General features: G+C 37.4%; 1 protein-coding gene across 1 annotated transcript; it reads right to left on the bottom strand.

Moving 5' to 3' along the window:
• Positions 1-125: 125 nt before the first annotated feature.
• On the bottom strand, positions 126-19,614 carry LOC105442715. Its single transcript, XM_030984157.1, has 5 exons — positions 17,278-19,614; positions 16,751-16,795; positions 10,623-10,688; positions 10,064-10,159; positions 126-4,927 (listed from the first exon to the last, which is right to left on the bottom strand). Exons 1-5 carry the CDS (start codon positions 19,595-19,597, stop codon positions 4,815-4,817), a joined length of 2,640 nt encoding a protein of 879 aa, XP_030840017.1. The 5' UTR covers positions 19,598-19,614; the 3' UTR covers positions 126-4,814.
• Positions 19,615-22,250: the final 2,636 nt, after the last annotated feature.

Genomic DNA, 22,250 nt, shown 5'->3' with positions numbered 1-22,250 from the left:
AACTCAAGCTGGTTCATTTTTATTCTAAAACAATGTTTTGGCCCATCCTCATGGCCCACTGGTTGAGAAGCGCTGCTCAGTTTAACACTGGCGAAGATTCGAGCAGTGAACCTATTGTTCAGGGGGGGGGGGGGGGGGGTGATCTACTTGAATAGTGTGACGTCACATATCTACGCCCTGCCCGCTGCTCTAATCCATGCTGTTGAGTTTATTACCATAGCCCTCATATCTCAAGGTTTGTTCAGATATGGCGCAACAAACCCAAACAATTTTAATGTACAAGTCAATGGAATATAAGGCGACCAAAAAAAAAAAAAAAAAATGTTGGCGAGGCAGGAGACAATTTGTTGCCGCCTGACTTCAAAAGCTTTGGAACAAATAAATTCCTAAAAAGTAAATGCAAAATGATGTCATGAGTTTGTCTGCAAATTTTTTGACAAAGATCCCTTTTATTTGTGATTTAATTCAGGTTCATTAACATAAGTGTGGGGGTTTGTTGCGCTGTATCTATAAACACTTACAATACTGAAGGAATTTTACACATCCTATCCAACAAGCCCTAAAGGCCACCGCACACCTTACGACTGGTCTACGACTGGATTTTGAAAGAAATTATGATAGGATTAGATATAGAATGTTTAGAATGTAAATTCCTACTGATTGAGGTCCCGAATTGTCATGTCAATATCAATATAAAAATTGCAGGGTGTTATGGCCTTTTCAGTTGGAGAAAAGGCCCGATCGGCTGCGAATCGTAGCGACGTCACACAGGCACGACTGGCCACCAACTGGTAACTGGGAGATTTGGCCTTTTCTCTGTCTGAAATACTTCAAATACCATATATTTTCGATAATTATATTGATATAACCATTCTGGACCTCAGTCAGATACAAATTTTCAAATTGAAACTCAATTTCTCTTCAAATTGCAATTTCTTTCAAAATCCAGTCGTAGACCAGTCGTAAGGTGTGCGGTGGCCTTACTCCTAAAGCAACATATGAGACTCCACAGTAAAAATGTCACTTTTCGCTATTCCAGTTATTAATACAGGCATATCATTTCATTTGTCACAGTGTTTATTACAGACCCATGATTGTACTTGTGGACCTACACTGCTTACAACCAGGCCTGCTTACAACTTCCCAATTTTACTGTCTCAGAAACCTGCATCCAAAACTACGTGAAAATTTGCTGTCACACACCAAATTTCAATATCCATAGGATTGCTAAGTGTTCTATGAATGCACAAAAATACATTAATTGATGCAAACCACAATAATTTTCCAATTGAGTCACCAGTTTGATAATTTTCTTGGTGCTATGCAGTTATAAACAATTAAAAATATCTTGTTCTTCATGTAAGGAAAGATAGATAAATAAATAAAATCATAGCAGCAAGCCCAAATGACGATGCATTTACAGATACAGATATTCAAATTGAAGAAATTAACAAAAATATACGAAATAAGTAATATAATTAAATTGGTGTGTCATATAGAATATCAAAAAGATCTTTAAACAAGAGCACCGCAAGTCGGAGCATTATACGCCCGAAGTTTCACCTTTATGCACATCTACACATCAATATCATCCAACCATGCAAGTTTGAGGAAATTTCATTACAAAGTAAATGAGTTATCCACACAAGAATTTTTCAATATTTTTTTAGTAAAATGTGGTTACCATGGCAATGCCTTGTCGTACCCAAGTTATATCACCTTTATGCACATCTACACATCAATATCATCCATCCATGCAAATTTGAAGAAATTTAATTAAAAAGTAAATGAGGAATTATCCGCACAAGAATTTTTCAATTTTTTAGTAAAATGTGGTTACCATGGCAACGCCTTGGCGTACCCAAGTTATATCATCTTTACGCACATCTACACATCAATATCATCCATCCATGCAAGTTTGAAGAAATTTCGTTAAACAATGAATGAGGAGTTATCTACACAAGAATTGGCTAACGGACGGACGGACGGACGTCATACCATAATACGACCCTTCGGCGTATAAAAAGTGTATGTGAAATAATGGTTTATTGGTGTGCTGTTGTAGCACTTACAGTATGTATGTTTTGGACAGTAAAATTACTCAATATTTTAGTTTCAATAAACCAATGATCGTTTTCTTTAAATTGCGTATATTGCATCAGAAATTTATTAACACCATGTATAGTGAATCAAAACATAAACATACACAGTGTAACAACAAAAGTGATAATGAGCATGCATTGGTGTATCCTATACACTGTGAGTAAAAAAAAAGGAACCTAACTTTAGTAGCTTCTTATAAAAATATTATAACATATGAAACCTTGAGATGTATCTAATTGTAAAGAATAACCTTCACTCTGTCTACCGATACCTCATTTATGATGTTTCTGTCACGGATGACTGAGCACTAAGATTTTCAATTTTTGGGGGGTCAAAATCGCCTTGTACCAAGTTTGACCTTAAGCAATGGGTGTGTGTCAAAGGCTTCTAATCACATGTTACTTTGTCTGAAATCGTTTTTAAATGATAAAATATGTTTTGTGTTTCAATTATTCAGAGTTAAGTGATTTTAAGTATCTAGACTTTCACAGGGATTTTATTTTAGGTTTCATTGGCTGTGGATGCACTTTGAACTGCCTACAAACCTCTTATCTTAGAATGTTATCTTGCCACAAAACCATCTGTTTATTGGTCGATTGCACCAACTTAGCTGAATAAGTTATCTAGCTCACAATCTACATTAAATTAATAGTTAACTAACCTAAAAGACTAAAAAAATACAAGGAAGGCCTGTTTAGAACACATATGCTAGTGTTTTGAACTGTGTTTTTACTTCATTTGAAAGAAAGCTTCTTCACTACCAACATTCTGAAGCTGACACACTCAATAAAGAAACTCTTACATACGAGGAATGTTGAGGAAACCAAGATTGTGTCTTAATGACAACAAAGATATCTTAAATATTGCTTGTAATAAGGATATTCTTTCATTTAAAGTTCAAATCAACACCTTTTCTAGTCAAATACACAAAATCAATTTAAAAAGCTTAGCCATTATTTCAAGACTCCAATAACAAATCCATAGTAGCTTTTGACGCACACGTATTGCTTAAGCCCAAACTTGATACAAGGCGATTTTGACAAAGCTTTTTGAAACTCCTGGTGCTCAGTCATCCGTGGCAGGAAAAGTATGAATAAGGTATCAGTAGACAGTAAAGTTACTCTTTACAATGAAATAAATTGCAAGGTTCCATATATGTTATAATATTATCATAAGAAGCTACCGAAGTTGGGTTTCCTTCTTTTTTTTACTCACACTGTATAGGAGAATTAAAAAACAATGTGTGAAGAAGTGGGTAATGGAAGTGCTGTTAAAACATACAGTAGGTATGTTTGATTACATGGAAAAGCTGTTATTTTAAATACGTATATTAATACATATTTTGAGTGGCACTATGCATAGTGGATTGAAACATAAACATAAATAATCGAATGGATAAATCAATATACATGTATAAATCATTAATATTAGTTATGATCATTATATTGGTGTGCCCTATTAAAAACAGATGATTTTAAAAAATTGTAATTTTCACCTGTAGCAAGTGGATAAAATTTGGTAATTGGGCATGTTTTGTGACATCATTCTTACATCATACAATGGAAAGGGGGGGGGGGCATACCGAAACTATGTACTGGCAAACATATCAGGGCTTATACCTTTCAAGGGCCTCCTCCCCTCTTGGTACACATCAATACTAAAATGTTTTGGTCAGACCGGAGTTAGCCTGAATTCATGATAAATACTCTTGCAGTGCTAAAACACAACAGACAATGTATGTATACATAAATTTGAAGAACATACTGAAAGATCAATCTAAAATGCCAGCAAACTCCAAATCACTCATTGGGAGTTGAAAACGCTTCAATTTCATATGTGAAGACCCTATGGAGGTATACATGTAGGGGCAGCTAAAGAGACACACAGGCATATATAGTTAGAAAAAAAACGAGAAATTAATGAAAAGGAGAGAGATGGTTACGCTTAATACTAGGGCCTATTCCTATTGGGCCTAAACTCATTAAAATTATAGTCTACTACACATGAAGGAAAGAGAAGAAATGCCAAGAATCTGAGACTTCCCATAACATGACTCTTCTGCAACAGAAAATATCAATCAGTTTGAGGGCTAGTAGTGTAAGCTATATTGTGTGTATACCATAAGCCCGCCCGTGCGCACGGTGCGGTGCATCAGCGCCAAGGGTTACAACATGGTGCCTGTTATCAAGTTGGCCAAACTCTGTGTATAAAGGGCTCTGGAGTGCACTGACAGAAAGTTCTTATGTGGGTGAAACAGGAAGAACACTGAATGACCGATTAAAAGAACACAAAAGGGCCCTCAGATTAAACAATCCAACCCACTCAGCAGTGGCCGGAACACGCCCTCAATACTGGACATAACATTCGCTGGGATGATACACAGATCATAGACTTTGAATCTTATTTCTGGCCAAGGAAGGTCAAAGAGTCTATCTAGATAAAAAGCATTAATCCAGCACTCAATAGGGACACTGGGTACGCATTGTCACCTATCTTCGCTCCAGTGATCGCCAAGACAGCAACTGTGTGACAAATCAGTTGACATGAGGAAGTCTGCAGGAGCAGACGAAAGCTCGCCCCAATCATTTTTAAGTTTGGTAGAAGCGAAATACTTGTATATCAAGAAATCGCTGTGTGTGGCAAACTAAAGAATGAAAAAGTTCACCCGGTGCATTAGAGAATAATTTCCTACTGGTTGCTTTCCATTTTTTTTACCAAGCGATCTCTTTTGATTTTTCATTCATGACCTTGCTTCTGATGACTTTGAAGTTTCTAATCTTGAAATCAGGATATGCTGCCAAGAACTGGTGAACCTCTCTCTTACCTACAAAAGAAAATGAAAGGGAAAACACATGAAAAAGCATTGAGCAATGTAAACAAAAATAACTAGATTTAAAAAAAACAGAGCGATGATGATGAAACAAAGTTTGATTTTTTGTCCTCTCTAAAGCACAAAATAATTATAATGTACTTCTTTTTTGTTCCAGCAATTTCTAGTCTGTGTATTTCAAAAATGAAACCACTGAAAATATTTCTTCTGGCTCTTCTTGAAATTACACACACAAGGCATGAAAGGCAGTTTGACCACCCTTTGACATTGGATATCCTTAACGATCCTTCTCACAGGCTTTTACCAAAGACTTGGGTCACGTCGCACTCGAAAACACCTGTGTTTTGGCTTGTGCAGCTAATTTTTTTGTAATGGTGTCTGCAATGGGCCAAACACGCTGGGAAAAAAATCTTAATTTAAATTATCAACTGCTCTTAACCATTTTTTTTATGGCTGTCTTCAAAGGGGGCCGTGCGAGGGGAAATTTGTTTTAAAAAGAAGTTAAAGTTGCGATTGTTTTGTTTTTGTCAATGATGAAAAGAAAGAAGACAAGAACTAAGGCTGACATAATACAGAACAAGGCGGTTCACGAACCACGAGTCTCGCCCGATTTCGTGGTCAATAGAACGTGGAAAATTTTACCCCCCAAAAAAGGATTTTAAACAATTAGCATTTTGAGCCCTAGATTCCTTTGACCCCATCCTCCTACAGATCTGCTTACATACATGTACAACTTGACACTCAAACTGCATATACATGTATGTATGCATTTGAATAAATTTGCATAAATTAACCTAATTAATGAATTTCAAAATTCTGTGTACAACTTTTCAACCCTGCACCTAGCCCTATGAGATAAAACAATCAGAATCAAAATCGGTCGAGAAATGAGGGAGAAGAAGCATGTTTTGTGAATTATGAATAAATTTACATAAGCTATAATTACTGGAGTAAAATTTCAAAATTATGTGTACAAGTTTTGTGTAGCCAACGAAGCTCTACCAAATAAAACAATTATAATGAGAATTAGGTCAAGAAATGAAGAAGCATTTTTTGTGAATTTGAATAAATTTGCATAAATTAACATAATTAATGAATTTCAAAATTCTGTGTAGAAGTTTTGAACCCTGCACCTAGCCCTATGAGATAAAACAATCAGAATCAAAATCGGTCGAGAAATGAGGGAGAAGCATTTTTTGTGAATTATGAATAAATTTACATAAATTATGATATTTAATGAATGGAGTAAAATTTCACAATTCTGTGTACAAGTTTTGTGTAGCCATCTAAGCTCTATCAATTAAAACAATCAGATTCAAAATCGGTCAAGAAATGAAGGAGAAGAAGCATTTTTTGTGAATTTGAATAAATTTACGTAAATTAGCATAATTAATGAATTTCAAAATTCTGTGTAGAATTTTTGAACCCCGCACCTAGCCCTATGAGATAAAACAATCAGAATCAAAATCGGTCCAGAAATGAGGGAGAAGAAGCCTAATTTAACATTTTGTACACACACAGACACACAGACAGACAGACACACAGACACACGTACGGAGCCCGTTTCATAGTTTCAAAATGTGTAAAAAAATTGTGTATAAAGCCAATGAAAATTTGTCCAGGTTGTGACATCAAGGAGTTGCCAATTTAAGAGTATGACAATAAGTTGAAGTTGTACATGAAAAAGTTCATTGACCCTTGACTATAATGGACTTCAGAAAAGGATAATATTCTTTACATAACATTCATATGAAACTATAACACTACTGAGCTCTCCTACCTGAAGTTATGGAAGAAACCAAAACTTCAACATTTCCATAATGTCTGTACAGTACATACAGTATATGTACAGTATATATTGTGTATACAGGACACTGGCCTGAAACTTTAACCAAAACTTTAACTAAGTTTAAAAGATTATAAAATCCCTATTCCTTGACAAAACGCAGAGCATGGGGGTGCATATGAAAGAGGACACTCTACTGAATCATTTGAATTAGGTTTCAAGACAATTGGTCACAGGGTATTGGAATTATAGACATCTGAACTTAACCATGCAAACTTTAACCTGCAACAGACACTGGCCTGAAACTTTAATCAAAACTTAACCAAGTCTAAAAGGTTATAAAATCCCTATTCCTGGACGAAACACAGAGTATGGGGATGCATATACAAGAGAACACTCTACCAAATCATTTGAATCCAGTTTCAAGACCATTGGTTGCACGGTATTGGAATTCAAGCCATAGGAATTTGACCAATCAAACTTAAACCTGAAATGTTGACAACGCCGCCGTCGCCGCCGCCGGAAATAGTGACGCCTATGGTCTCGCTTCTGCTTCGCAGGCGAGACAAAAATTAAAGATTTTAAAGGATTTTCTAGACTGACATATGAAAATAAAATGAGGAATGAAACTTAAAGGTATTGCGCAGTGTTGGTAAAAGACGAAGGGGTAAAAAAATAGATTTCCTTCACTTTCTTATTTTTTGATACACTTATGAGGGTAGAACACAACTCCGTAAAAGTTCACTCTGAAATGCCTCCATTTTCGAGAAATCACATGTTTAGTGTTGATTTTTGGGATTTATCGGGTACCCGATGAATACGGCTAATTCGCTTGATGCTGAATATCTCACGGATAAAAGTGTTTCTGATCTTACAAATCACAGGTAAGGTTCTTTTTATGTTGATACATCTCAAAATAAAGAAAAGTTGGGAATTTTTGAAGGAGAACACTGTTTTTAAAGGGGAAAAACAGATTTGTCTGGCCGGACAGATATCGTCGAATGTACTTGTCCTTTTACAGCTTCCAAGGCTATTTGAAGAAAATTGATAATCGATTTGGTCTTAGATCATCTAGATGCACCAAGAAAAACACATTTAATCAAAATCCGTGACCTTGGCCAACACTGTGTATTACTTTTAATAGGTTGGCAATTACTAGGAATGATGGAAATATAGAAAGAGAAGATAAATTATGGAAAACAAAGAAAAACTTATAAAAGAAAAAAGGAAAAGAGAGAAATCCAGACACAAAGAGTACTACAAGACGAATGGAAAATTGCAATGATTGAAGATAAACAAAAAAAGAAATATGCATTGCCAAAAGAAAGAGTGATGGGAAAACAAAGGAATACATCAAGAAAGGGACGATAAAATGAAGGACAACCAAGAAATTACATCAAGCAAGCATTTATGATGGGAAAACAAAGAAATACATCATCAAAATGAAGATGATGGATTGAAGGAAAAACAAATCACTCTATCCTCTTCCTTTCATCAATGTAATTCTTTATTTTTTCTCCAATCAGTGCAATTTTCCATTAGGCCTATAATATTCTCTGTGTCTGTAATTCTCTCTTTTTATTTTTTCATCTTTAAGTTATTCTTTGTTTCCCAATTCGGCCAACTTGAAATTCCAATATGTATAGTGCTAACAACTTTCAAAAATGTATAACTTTCTTATTGTTTGTCCGATTTTGTTCAAACTTTCACCAATCTGCTTCTCTGAAATTTCTTTTTTGTTTTAGAACTTGCCATATGGGTTGGATTCCCCTTTAAATGACTGTAGACCACTATCCTTGATGTTGCAACCATATAGATATGCATTAGAGTCAAATAATTCTCTAAGGCTTTGCAGTTAAATGAAAACAAGATGGTTCTCGAACCACGAGTCTCGCCCGATTTCGTGGTCAATAAAACGTGGAAAATTTCACCCCCAAAAAAGGATTTTGAACAATTAGCATTTTGAGACCTAGATGCCTTCTAAAGACCCCATCCTCCTACAGATCTGCTTACATACATGTACAACTTGACACTCAAACTGCATATATATGCATATTCATGCGCATGTACATGTAAATGCATGCAAGTACATTGCATATATATGCACATGTATGCATATTTATGCATAATTATGCATAAAGTTGTATGTAAGCATATCTGTATGCACCATATATGTTCCTATACCCAAGGGTCATTAATTACCACCAAGTTTGATCCAAATTGATGGCAGACTTTACAAATGAGCAATTAAAAGTTGTCCAGGTTGTGACATCAAGGAGTTGCCTATTTAAGAGTTTAATAAGTTAAAGTTGTACATGAAAATGCTGAAGTTCATTGACCCTTGACCTTTGACCTTTAACAGTGGTTACCTCACAGTCTTAACTGCAGACTGCAAAAGGGTAACCATCCTACAAAACATTGTCACCAGTAAATAATCCTAGTTGAAGTTGTACATGAAAATGCAAACATTATGCAAAGTTCATTGACCTTTGACCTTTAACTCTAATGGACTTCAGAAAAGGGTAATATTGTTTACACATAACATTCATATGAAACTATAACACTACTGAAATTTCCTACCTGAAGTTATGGAAGAAACCAAAACTTCAACATTTCCATAATGTCTGTCCAGTACATACAGTACACAGTATATGTACAGTATGTATATTGTGTATACACGACACTCCTGAAACTTTAACCAAAACTTTAACTATGTTTAAAAGATTATAAAATTCCTATTCCTTGACAAAACGCAGAGCATGGGGGTGCATATGAAAGAAGACACTCTACTGAATCATTTAAATTAGGTTTCAAGACAATTGGTCACACGGTATTGAAATTATAGACATCTGAACTTAACCATGCAAACTTTAACCTGCAACAGACACTGGCCTGAAACTTTAACCAAAACTTAACCAAGTTTAAATGGTTATAAAATCCCTATTCCTGGACGAAACACAGAGTATGGGGATGGATATGAAAGAGAACACTCTACCGAATCATTTGAATCCAGTTTCAAGACCATTGGTGGCACGGTATTGGAATTCAAGCCATAGGAATTTGACCAAGCAAACTTTAACCTGAAATGTTGACAACGCCGCCGTCGCCGGAAATAGCGACGCCTATGTCCCGCATCTGCTTCGCAGGCGAGACAAAAATCAGGAACAAGAGGTCAAACTACTCATTTACATCATAAGCATTTTATGTTTTACAATTGCAAGGGTTCTAAGCTCTCCAGAAAAACAAAGAGCCCTGGGAAGTTTATGACATTCCTTCTACTTTATATCTCTTTTCACTTTAAAAAGTCCTTGCATGTACCCTTTTGTGAATAGCACGACACATACCAGGTAACTTCTTTCTCGTATCTCTTAGCAGGTACTGCTCGAAGTAGTTGCATACCAATTTTTTGGAGGAAGTTTCCCAGTGGGTGTACCCCCGACCTATAAAGAAAAGAGAAATAGAAAGAAAATCGATGAGGGAAATATAATTTATATCAGAGCAAAATATATATTTTTTGTTTTCAATATTTGCCAGCATCATAACCATGGCAGATCTGAAGTTCCCTATTACGAGGGTATCATAGATAAACGAACAATGCACCAGCCAAACGTCATTAGGGAGCTTCCAATTTGATACCAGACTGATAATTCGGGCCATGTGCACATGTATTGATTTTGTAAGGAATAAGTGCTCCAAATCCAAGACAAGTAAAGTGGCTAACAAACATTGCAGTTGGCAAAATAATGTTAGGTGTACTGCCAATTTTGAATCATCTGTCAAGACTACAAACAAAAAACAAAAAAGTGAATTGGTAAATAATGTTATGCATAATATGTGTCCTGCGTAAAGTGAAGATCTTTGGTTCCTTTTAAAAATAACATACATGTATGTACTAAGACATACCTGAATACGCAATATGGTCCTTTTCCTCCTCCTGCTTCGTCCCTTCTTCCTCCTGATTCATCCCTCCTTCCTCCTGATTCATCCCTCCTTCCTCCTCCTGATTCATCACTCCTTCCTCCTCCTGATTCATCACTCCTTCCTCCTCCTGATTCATCCCTCCTTCCTCCTCCTGATTCATCCCTCCTTCCTCCTCCTGATTCATCCCTCCTACAAACAAGTACAATAAGCATAGAAGCAAAAGATAAGGAGCAGCATGTAAGATGGGGTAAAGACAAGGTGAGAGAAAGCAGTGACAATGTATTAAACCTTCCAGGTACCCCCTTGATGCTTTGCGGAACAAGTCTGCATCGCGAAAACTCGCGGCGACGTTTCACGACTTTTTTCTTTTGGGTCTAGCGCATCTGTTTTGAACAACATTGCAACGCCCAGGTAGGTGGTTCTGAAGTTACACATAAGTTTATACATGCACGTTAACCAAAAATGGCTAAAAAGCATGATTTCATGCAGGATTTCAATACAAATTGTGCTTTCAGCCAAAACTCATAAATGTATGATTATTTTTGCTTCTAACGATTAAAATTAATTGATAACATGCTGTTTATGATCGCACAAGTGTAGCCGACAATTTTCATCGAAAAACAATAACAGACAAAAAGGTCAAAAACATAAGAAATTAATTTTGATATCATGTTTTTGAAGTATATTTGCTAAGAACACTAAAAAGAGTAACTATACCACAAATTAGTATATTTGGAACTTTATTTATTGATTAGGAGCAAAAAGTCTGATTCCATGCATAAATTACACATAAATTAGCATAATTAATAAACATTATTCTTCACAAAACGGATGACGTGCATTCCAATTCCTCGTCGCGATCGTGCAGTCGACGGCCCAGATCTCAAGGAGGCATGGAGCCCCCCCCCGATATCATCTACCAAATTAGCCAGGCCTAATTCGGGTTAAGGGGAAATATAAAATTTCCCCCTAATTCGGGTTAGGGGGAAATATAATATTTTCCCCTAATTGGGTTAAGGGGAAATATAATATTTTCCCCTAAGTCGGATTAAGGGGAAATATAATATTTTCCCAAAGATGTACATGTACAGTATGTATGTGCATATATATATATACACATGTAAATACAGTTAAATTTGCATGCCTAAGTCAAATCCCTTGGGACCACAGAAATCTGAGAAATTCTACTTCTAAGAGGTAAACTAGACATGAATTCGTCACTTGAGATGAATTAGGTGATCCGCCATGATTTTAATAGATGACGCAGGAAGTTACGATGTAATTGAGAAAAAAAAATTGCAACAAAAATAGCAGCAAAAATCTTGAATATGAAGTTTGGAAATGATTAAAGACTTAAGAGATGATTTTTTTTAGAATAATTCATTTGCCATAGGCTTTGTACACAAATTTTGAAGTGCAATATTTCAATAAATGATAAACGTCTGGAAATGAGAATAAACAAATATGAATGTCTTTAATAACCCAGTACAGCTCTGGAAACTTGGGCATGATTGGTAACGTTATGTATTTATTATGATTTTTTTTTGATAATTAACTTGTCATAGGCTTTGTACACAAACTTTAAAGTGCAATGTGTTAACAAATGATAAACGTTTTGAGACGATACTAACAAATATGAAAGAATTATTAAATGCAAAACTTATTTAAATTGCCCACCAAAAAACAAAAAAACAAAATCCTTCAGCGGATTCGAACCCGGGCCACAAAGACGAGAGTCGAGTGTCAACACCAATATACCACGGCGCTTCCACATAGACATAACACGTATATCTGAAAAAGTCTATGACCGATTCTGAATTCACACGTTAATTCGAATTTTTTCACCATGATCCCATAATCTAAATCAAAAATAACATTTCTCGTAGCGTACAGTCTCAGCTACAACATATCAAATTTTGGTATAAACAACTGAGAAAAGTAAAAAGAAAGACTATGCAAATTGTGACTTAGAAAAAAAAATCACCCTCCATAGACATAACACGTACATGTTGCAGATTCGGACTTTTCACCTTTAATCAAAAATTTGACCATGATCCCATCATGTAAATGAAAAATAAATGTCACGTTACTTGTAGATAACATTCTCAGCTACAACATATTGAAATTTGGGACAGTCAAAAGAACATTGTCAAATGTAATGTAAAAAATCAAAAATCAATTTTCTTACTTCAGATGGCAATATGATGATGTCACAACATCCGGTGACCCAAAATGATGCATGAAATGGAATCTACAACTCATGCCCTTTCAGAATATGAAATAAAAATGGAGGTCACATGGCATTCTGAAAAGTTACAGCGAATTCAAAATTTGCCTTTTTTTTACAATTTTTTCAATTTTTGGCATATTTTCGCGCGCGCGGATTTTGAGGTTTAGCGCGCGCATATTACGTTATTATAGGTCAAGAAGGACTGGAAATTAGTTAAAATTGTTGACAATAGTATTAGGAACCCAAAACATGTAAAAAAACGGCGTTTCCACGTTCCGTACGTGCTACACGCGAAAAAACGCGCGCGCAGACGCGCACGCGCTGAATTTTTTTAAATGCTCAAAATGGCCTGAAACGTATAGTAAACTCAAAATAAATTCATTTGGAGCATTTTTCAATTTTGACGCGCGTGCATGCGCGTAGGTTGAAGAGTTGAACCTTGACCTGAAGTTAATGTATGCCAAATTTGGTCAAAAAATAACGTTCCGTTAGGAAGATATGGTCAATAAGAAGATTTTACAAAATGGCGCCTAGATGACGTCACGGATGGGTGATCACAATGAAAACAGATGACCCGTCAAGATTTTATGATGGGACATGACTATGGGAAATTTCATGATGATTGACATTGCCGTTTTTGCATGAATTATGTCACAAAAAAGTGACCAGAAATAAATAATAATAAAAAAGATTCTGACGAAATCAAGAGGTTCTCCGCCAATGAATGGCGGATCACCTAATAACACATATTTTGCACAATCTGGTCTAAACAATGCTTCCACGGGCGATTATTTGACGACTTACAGAAGGTCAACTAATACAAGGTTAACTGTAACCTTTATGCAATAATAAACTCACAGTTTGCCAATTTTTTTTTTAATTGGTGGGGAAAAAGAGCTGCTCTCTGGTTCTTCATTCTTTTAAAGCTACAGTATTCCCAGGACCCAGAAATAGCTCCATCTCAGTCCTGAACTACCCATATTGTTCCCGTCAGCGCTCCCAGGATGCAACATTCTGATCTCGTAGTCTTATGATTTATGCTCGCTTGAATGATTGCAAATTTATTTGGCATCCTTTACATCCTTACAATAAATTCATTACCAAGTAACAAAGTGAGTATTATGTCTCTTCCAAACATCCCTGTTTTCCCAGGTCGAAAATCCCATAGAGACCAATAGAGACCATTAGAAAAATTCTATTGGTCTCTAATGGTTTCTGTTGGAGTCTATTGGTTTCTGTTGGACCCATAGAATTGAATCCAATAGAGACTATTCAAACCATCAGAAACCAAAAGAAACCAATAGCACCCATAGAAACCAATAGAAATAGAAACCAATAGGACCAATAGAAACCAATAGGACCAATAGAAACCAATAAGACAAATATAAACCAATAGGACCAATAGGACCAATAGGACCAATATAAACCAATAAGACCAATAGAAACCAATAGAACCGAAAGGACCAATAGGACCAATAGGACCGATAGGACCAATAGAAAACCAATGAGACCAATAGAACCCAATGGGACCAATAGAAACCAATAGGTCCAATAGAAACCAATAGAAACCAACAGCTAAATCTATCTCATGCATATTCATGATTACTTTATACGTGTTCACAGAAAATTACATTTATCATAATTTGTCAAGCAACTTATGACAATGTACATCAATTTTATGATTTTTATTTTCTTTTGGCAACTAATGACTCATAGATTATTTGTTTAATCATGTTACAATTTCATTCACGTTTTAGCAATAGATATATTGATTATAATGATTACTATAAAACACTAACCAAGAAACAATTCATGTATGTTTATTATATAGAATAGTAGAAGCATTCAGTCAAAATAAAGGATAATCTAATACTCACTCCAAGTGATCTATGTGATGGAGTTGATGCAATTGAGATTAGAATATACTTTTTTTTGGTGGACAGTTGCTAAAATCGATTCTGATTGATCATTATTGATTTACCAATAGAAGCCATTGGACTATTGGTTTCAATAGGGAATTCGGAACATGGGAGCATTAGGAACCCATTGAAAGATCTCTAGTGGACCAACAGGAACCCATAGAAAATATCTAATGGACCAACAGAAACCCATCATAGAAGAAAATATCTAATGGACCAAGAAACCCATAGAAGACATGGGTGGATGCTGGTCCAATAGAAGCTTTCTGTTGGTCCATCAGCATTTCTTCTGTGGGTTTGTGTTGGTCCAATAGATATTTTCTAATGGTTTCTGTGGGTCCATCATTTCACTTTCCCTATTGAAACCATTAGACACCAATAGCTCTAATGGTTTCTGATGGTCCAATAGGATCGGATCCTAATGGAATTTCGACCTGGGTTCTGATACAAACCCCATTATAGGCTAATTTACTGAAATATATATCGTTGATCGTTGTGTAAAAAAGGCATAGGGTCCATTTATCAAAACTTACTCTTATGCACTGATTCCTATTGGGGGTGCTCTTTAGTTCTATGAGAATACTTTCCCTTTGATATGATAAACTAGATGGAACTTTGACTGCGCGCAGTCAAGAAAGATGCCTCCGTCATAGAGCAAGTTTACAAACCAAAACAGAAGAAATTTTTCAAATTCAAGTTTCTTGTAATCCATTAACAGGTTCTCAGAATATCGTGATTACAACCAATTTCTCATATACATATATGACCCTTTGATCTTTGATCTCATGACCCAAGAATCTACTCAGTTCATTGGAAGATAAGCAAGATACATACATGATCTAAGTTTGGCAGGAATCCATCAATCTGTTCAAATGATAATGCGATCACAAGCTATTTGCATACATAATGAGCCGCATGACCTTTGACCTTGACCTCATGACCCCAAAATCTAATCAGTTCATCGGCTCTGCGAGTAACATACATGACCTAAGTTTGGCAGGAATCCAACAATCAGTTCTTGAGATAACGCGATCACAAGCTGTTTTTGCATACATAATGAGCCCTGTGACCTTTGACCTCGTGACCCCCAAATCTAATCAGTTCATCGGCTCTGCAAGATACATACATGACCAAAGTTTGGCAGGAATCCATCAATCGGTTCTTGAGATAACGCGATCACGAGCTGTTTTTGCATACATAATGAGCCCTGTGACCTTTGAACTTTGACCTCGTGACCCCAAAATCTAATCAGTTCATGGGCTCTGCAAGATACATACATGACCAAAGTTTGGCAGGAATCCATCAATCGGTTCTTGAGATAACGCGATCACGAGCTGTTTTTGCATACATAATGAGCCCTGTGACCTTTGAACTTTGACCTCGTGACCCCAAAATCTAATCAGTTCATGGGCTCTGCAAGATACATACATGACCAAAGTTTGGCAGGAATCCATCAATCGGTTCTTGAGATAACGCGATCACGAGCTGTTTTTGCATACATAATGAGCCCTGTGACCTTTGAACTTTGACCTCGTGACCCCAAAATCTAATCAGTTCATGGGCTCTGCAAGATACATACATGACCAAAGTTTGGCAGGAATCCATCAATCGGTTCTTGAGATAACGCGATCACGAGCTGTTTTTGCATATATAATGCGCCCTGTGACCTTTGACCTTTGACCTCGTGACCCCAAAATCTAATCAGTTCATCGGCCCTGCAAGATACATACATGACCAAAGTTTGGTAGGAATCCATTAATCGGTTCTCCAGATAACGCGATCACGAGAACGGGACGTACGGACGGGACGTACGTACGGACGTACGGACGTACGGACGTACGGACGTACGGACGGACGGACGGACGGACAACCCGAAAACATAATGCCTCCGGCTACTTCGTAACGGAGGCATAAAAATATTGTTAAACATATGATGGTAAATAAAAACGCTCTGTACATACCAGGAGAGGACATCAATGGCTCTTCTTGGTCTCGTTCTTCTGATTCTATGATAAAAAATATACCCATTCATTAATTACAACAAATTATGAAAAATGGGATGGTGCATTTTGGGGGGTTCTATAGTCTTCATATCATCACTAAAAGAAATTGACATGAGTATGTATTTCAAATATTGAACAACAATAATCTTCTTTCTGATCTCCAACATTCACAGACTTTGGCCTCTATTTGCAGCACTTTGACATATACATGTACACAGATGGTCATAGATGATGGGCTCTCGTAGTTATTTTTTTTTTGCACTTAATCTGGGCGAAAAAGCTTGTTGAAAGTGTGCTTTTCACAAAGTTAGCAGAAAATTAATTCAGACTCACTACAGCACAGTGTGGATACATTTCTTGCTGAATGAAACTGGCATTATAGAGTGAGAATCAAATACACAATCTTCTGATCAAAAGATGAGTCAAATCCACTCCATGACGACACTTTCAGAAATAGAGTTTAGGTGAAATAAAGGGCAACTTACCTCCTCTGTCCAGAGCTGCCAACCTCCTTCCCACAACTGTAACAGCTTTAATTGCCAGAGGTGCTTGGTAGATATTTTGGTTAACATCCTCCGAGTGTCCGAGGTGCTTATATATATAGCCTCGATCCGCTTCAGGCACATCCATGAGGGCAAACTCTGTAGAGATCCTGTGTCTATTTCTTGTGGCTGTGATCCTCTCTTCATTCTTCAACTCTACCTTACCGCAGATATACTTTACGGCATGCCAGCCCGAAACATGCTCAGCGGATTTGCTTATGCTTGGAAAAAGGTACTTATTGCTCTCAGCAATGCCACATGCCCTTCTAACATCCTTGTCTGCAAGTTTTTTGAGACCTACAACACAATCTTGGGGGAATAGGATTGGCACCAGATGATGATTACCCTTCCCTGTCTGGTAGCCTATTTTCAAGGAATCAATTAAGGTCTTCTCCAGTGCATCAAGCTCGTCAAGATGTCTTCGATCCAACCAGACTCCACGATCTGCGTCTTCCCATGCTTTTACAGTGAGACGACTGGGCTCACCACCCCGCCTAGCATTGAAGAGTGTTAAACGACTTACAACACAATTCCTTAGTTCTATAAACTCATGAACATCAATATTCTCTCTGACACCAAGCTCATTTATCTTCTTCACTGTGTAGTCTCTAACTTTCCGTAGGTCTTCTTCCTCTGGCTGTTGTTCCGGTCGCCGAAGCTTCTCTTCGCGAGTCTTGCTCAAACTGTACTCAGCATCACCAAAAATCATATCTTTACTCGTTTCGAACACTGTCACCCACTTTGCGATATCGTTGGCCTTATCATCCTCGTCATCAATAAGAAACATCCCTCTCAGTATTTTACTGGTTCGTTTGAGCAGGTAATAAAGAGCAAGTTTTAGGCCTGCCTTCACACCTACACCCTCCGAACTCTCCACCTTCGTATAAGCATCAATTGCCTCTTCCAGGTGACGGAAATTTTTCCTCTTGAACAAATCACAGATATTCCCACTTTTGTCTGGGAGACTCCCAATGGCTTGTTCTGCCATGTTCATTTTTGAATGAAGATTGGCCAATCTTCGCATATCAGCCATCACTGATTTTTTTACTTCACTCTTTTTGTCTACCTTCCTTCTCTGTTTGTTGAACATCTTTTTTCCCACTTCAAGTAGGATAGGATCTTTTGTGCATATGTCATAAACATCTCTATCCTCACCCTCTCTAAATTTGGATATTATTTCCTTCATGAATTCCCCTCCATTAGCTTCATCTACCACAGACATCATCTCAGCAGGGATAGGAGTTACTTCACAAGCTGCATCGGAGGTTTGGGCATGTTTTTTTTCATGTCTTGATATGTAACGTTTTTCTATGAATGCTTTGCACAGATGACAAATGACCAGTTTACCCTTTGTCTTTGAATCATTCCTCCTTTCTCTCTCAAGCACTGGATTATCTGGATTTTTCCTCAATCTTATCTTGTTCAGTTCCAATATGCCCTCTTTTCTGAATGCATCAAATACTAAATCCCTTTCCTTCTTTCTCATTTTCAAGGCCTGGCAAACTCTCTTGTGATCTTTGTGCTTTTTCTCTATGTGATTCCGTAGCTTTGACCACATTCTTTTGCAGAATATGCAATAACGGTAAGGTTTCTTGTATGTACCACATGCAAGAGAACCTTGACCTGGTATGTTTACTGGCCTACATGTAGGTATCTCTTGGTCCTGTGTGTTTACTTGTTCACGCATCTCTTGGTCCTGTGTGTTTACTTGTTCATGCATCTCTTGGTCCTGTGTGTTTACTTGTTCAGGCATCTCTTGTTCCGCTGTGTTTACTTGTTCAGGAATCCCTTGGTCCTCTGTGTTTACTTGCTCAGGCATCTCTTGTTCCGCTGTGTTTACTTGTTCAGGCATCTCTCGGTCCTGTATGATTACTTGCTGAGGCATCCTCTCTTTACATGCAATGCCTGCTTTAGACCAATTGGAAATTTCAATGCCTGGTCTCTTTGATTTTAAAGCTCTTTCATGGGACTGGATCTTTCTCTTACCAATCTTATTACAGACTACATCTGCAGGAAAATCATCAGTTTCAGATTCAGATTCTGAATAGGAATCTGGAACATAGTCTGAATCATCATCTGATTGGTCATATGTGTAAGGTGAGCTGCCCTCTGTGTATACTTGCTGAGACATCTCTTGTTCCTGTGTATATATTCCTTGAGGCACCTCTGGTTCCTCTGCGTTAACTTGTTCAGGCATCCCTTGGTTCTCTGTGTTAACTTGTTCAGGCATCCCTTGGTTATCTGTGTTGACTTGTTCAGGCATCCCTTGGTTCTCTGTGTTGACTTGTTCAGGCATCGCTTGGTTCTCTGTGTTGACTAGTTCAGGCATCCCTTGGTTCTCTGTGTTGACTTGTTCAGGCATCCCTTGGTTCTCTGTGTTGACTAGTTCAGGCATCCCTTGGTTATCTGTGTTGACTTGTTCAGGCATCCCTTGGTCTGCTGTGTTGACTTGTTCAGGCATCCCTTGGTTCTCTGTGTTGACTTGTTCAGGCATCCCTTGGTTCTCTGTGTTGACTTGTTCAGGCATCCCTTGGTTCTCTGTGTTGACTTGTTCAGGCATCGCTTGGTTCTCTGTGTTAACTTGTTCAGGCATCCCTTGGTCCGCTGTGTTGACTTGTTCAGGCATCCCTTGGTTCTCTGTGTTGACTTGTTCAGGCATCCCTTGGTTCTCTGTGTTAACTTGTTCAGGCATCCCTTGGTCCGCTGTGTTGACTTGTTCAGGCATCCCTTGGTCCGCTGTGTTGACTTGTTCAGGCATCCCTTGGTTCTCTGTGTTGACTTGTTCAGGCATCCCTTGGTCCGCTGTGTTGACTTGTTCAGGCATCCCTTGGTTCTCTGTGTTAACTTGTTCAGGCATCCCTTGGTTCTCTGTGTTAACTTGTTCAGGCATCCCTTGGTTCTCTGTGTTGACTTGTTCAGGCATCCCTTGGTCCGCTGTGTTAACTTGTTCAGGCATCCCTTGGTTCTCTGTGTTGACTTGTTCAGGCATCCCTTGGTTCTCTGTGTTGACTTGTTCAGGCATCGCTTGGTTCTCTGTGTTAACTTGTTCAGGCATCCCTTGGTCCGCTGTGTTGACTTGTTCAGGCATCCCTTGGTTCTCTGTGTTGACTTGTTCAGGCATCCCTTGGTTCTCTGTGTTGACTTGTTCAGGCATCCCTTGGTCCGCTGTGTTGACTTGTTCAGGCATCCCTTGGTCCGCTGTGTTGACTTGTTCAGGCATCCCTTGGTTCTCTGTGTTGACTTGTTCAGGCATCCCTTGGTCCGCTGTGTTGACTTGTTCAGGCATCCCTTGGTTCTCTGTGTTAACTTGTTCAGGCATCCCTTGGTCCGCTGTGTTGACTTGTTCAGGCATCCCTTGGTCTTCTGTGTTTACTGTGTTTACTTCCTGAGGCATCTTCTCCTTACATGCATTTCCCCATGTGCTCGCTTGCTTTATTAGATCCGAATAATAGGGTTCTGGGAACTTGAAATCTTTTGGCAGCGAGTAGTCATACAATAATTCCATATTGCTCTTCATGTCTTTTGTGGCGAACAGACATAGTGCGGGTTTCCCCGTAATTTCAATCACTTTCATCCTACAGTTGGCCTTTTGACCTGTTGCATGGTTCACGAGTCGTGCCAACACAGGCTCCTTCTTGCATGGCTCCATTGTCGCATCAACACTGTAAAATTACAAATGAAAGAATTTTGAATCCATATATTGTATTTCAAATAATGTTAGAAAGATCGGAGATAATTACTTGATTAGAAAACAACTAGATATTGGCACTCTATAATACTTGGATTGGATTAGATTGGATCCTTAAATTTCTGTGAGGATTATTCTTCCACTTACATATTTTCAAATGCCCTAAATTTTCATGACTTTCCCAAGCAGCAAACTCCAAATTTCTATGACCATTTCATGTGTATCAATGCAATACTGCATGTAGCTAGCTCCCCTCAGAACTAGAGTGTATTAGGCCTGGGAATATTTGAATATTTGAATTATTTAAATAGCTCACTATAGTACTAATCAGAAATCAAATACCACAATTTCTACTATTCAAATATATTTGTTTAACAATGAATACCGTAGTGATTTCATATATGAATATATGTTAATAGTTATTAAAAAAAAATAAAAACATCAAAAGTAATATATCACAGAAAATAAATCAGACAAAAGAGCCACATAGTGATATAATATTTGTCTTGCATTTTGCAGCTCGACATGAGTCTGTGGGGGCATATCGGTCATGGCCAACCTTCGACCACTTCACTGGGTGTTGCACTTTGGGCTCATACCACAAATATTTGGACTATTCAAATACTTTTTCCATAAATATTTGAATAGCAAATTTGGTATTCATTCCCAGGCCTAGAGTGTACATGTACATGTATGTCGTCAGTCATACACACTTATACTTAGTTGTGAGGGGAGCTTGCTAGTATCAGTACTACAAGTACACAAAATAATAAAATACATGTAATAGAAGGGCTGGTCAGGGAAGTGTAATTGTGGAATATGATACAAACTGATCTGACATGAAAGCATACATTTTTTTTTTTAATTCCCTCTGTTAATTATACAAATAAATATAAGGTTAGAATATTAAATAATATCTTGAACAAATGATTTTCCCCCAACTTTCCAGAAGTATTAATGAATTCCATGACTTTCATTGACATTTTGCTGTTTGAAAAAGTATTTCAAATTCCCTGACCCATAATTAAGAACCCTGTTCTGTTTATAAAAAAAAAGTTTTTAAAGAAAAATGTAATCTAATTCATTCTTGTTTAGAGAACCATACATTTGAGCTACATGTATCTATTATTTTATATATAGTATATTATTCAGTGTTTAGGTGAGAGATTACTCATCTTTAAAGACAACCTCTCAACTATTTCTACCTATCCCCCTTCCTGGGTTAGTT

Source organism: Strongylocentrotus purpuratus, unplaced genomic scaffold (assembly GCF_000002235.5).
Source record: "Strongylocentrotus purpuratus isolate Spur 01 unplaced genomic scaffold, Spur_5.0 spur5_scaffold_14, whole genome shotgun sequence".
Lineage (NCBI taxonomy): Eukaryota > Metazoa > Echinodermata > Echinoidea > Camarodonta > Strongylocentrotidae > Strongylocentrotus > Strongylocentrotus purpuratus.
Note: the sequence above shows the minus strand (reverse complement) of the source record. Positions and strands in the feature narration are given on the sequence as shown.

What these genes read in the sequence shown, in the direction of transcription:
- LOC105442715 (XM_030984157.1), bottom strand. Translation starts at nt 19,597, where the DNA reads ATGCCTGAACAAGTCAACACAGATAACCAAGGGATGCCTGAACAAGTT. An exon ending in GGCAGCTCTGGACAGAGGAG is followed by an intron (nt 16,796 to 17,277) that starts GTAAGTTGCCCT and finishes TTTTTATCATAG; the next exon opens with AATCAGAAGAACGAGACCAA. An exon ending in GCCATTGATGTCCTCTCCTG is followed by an intron (nt 10,689 to 16,750) that starts GTATGTACAGAG and finishes ATCAGGAGGAAG; the next exon opens with GAGGGATGAATCAGGAGGAA.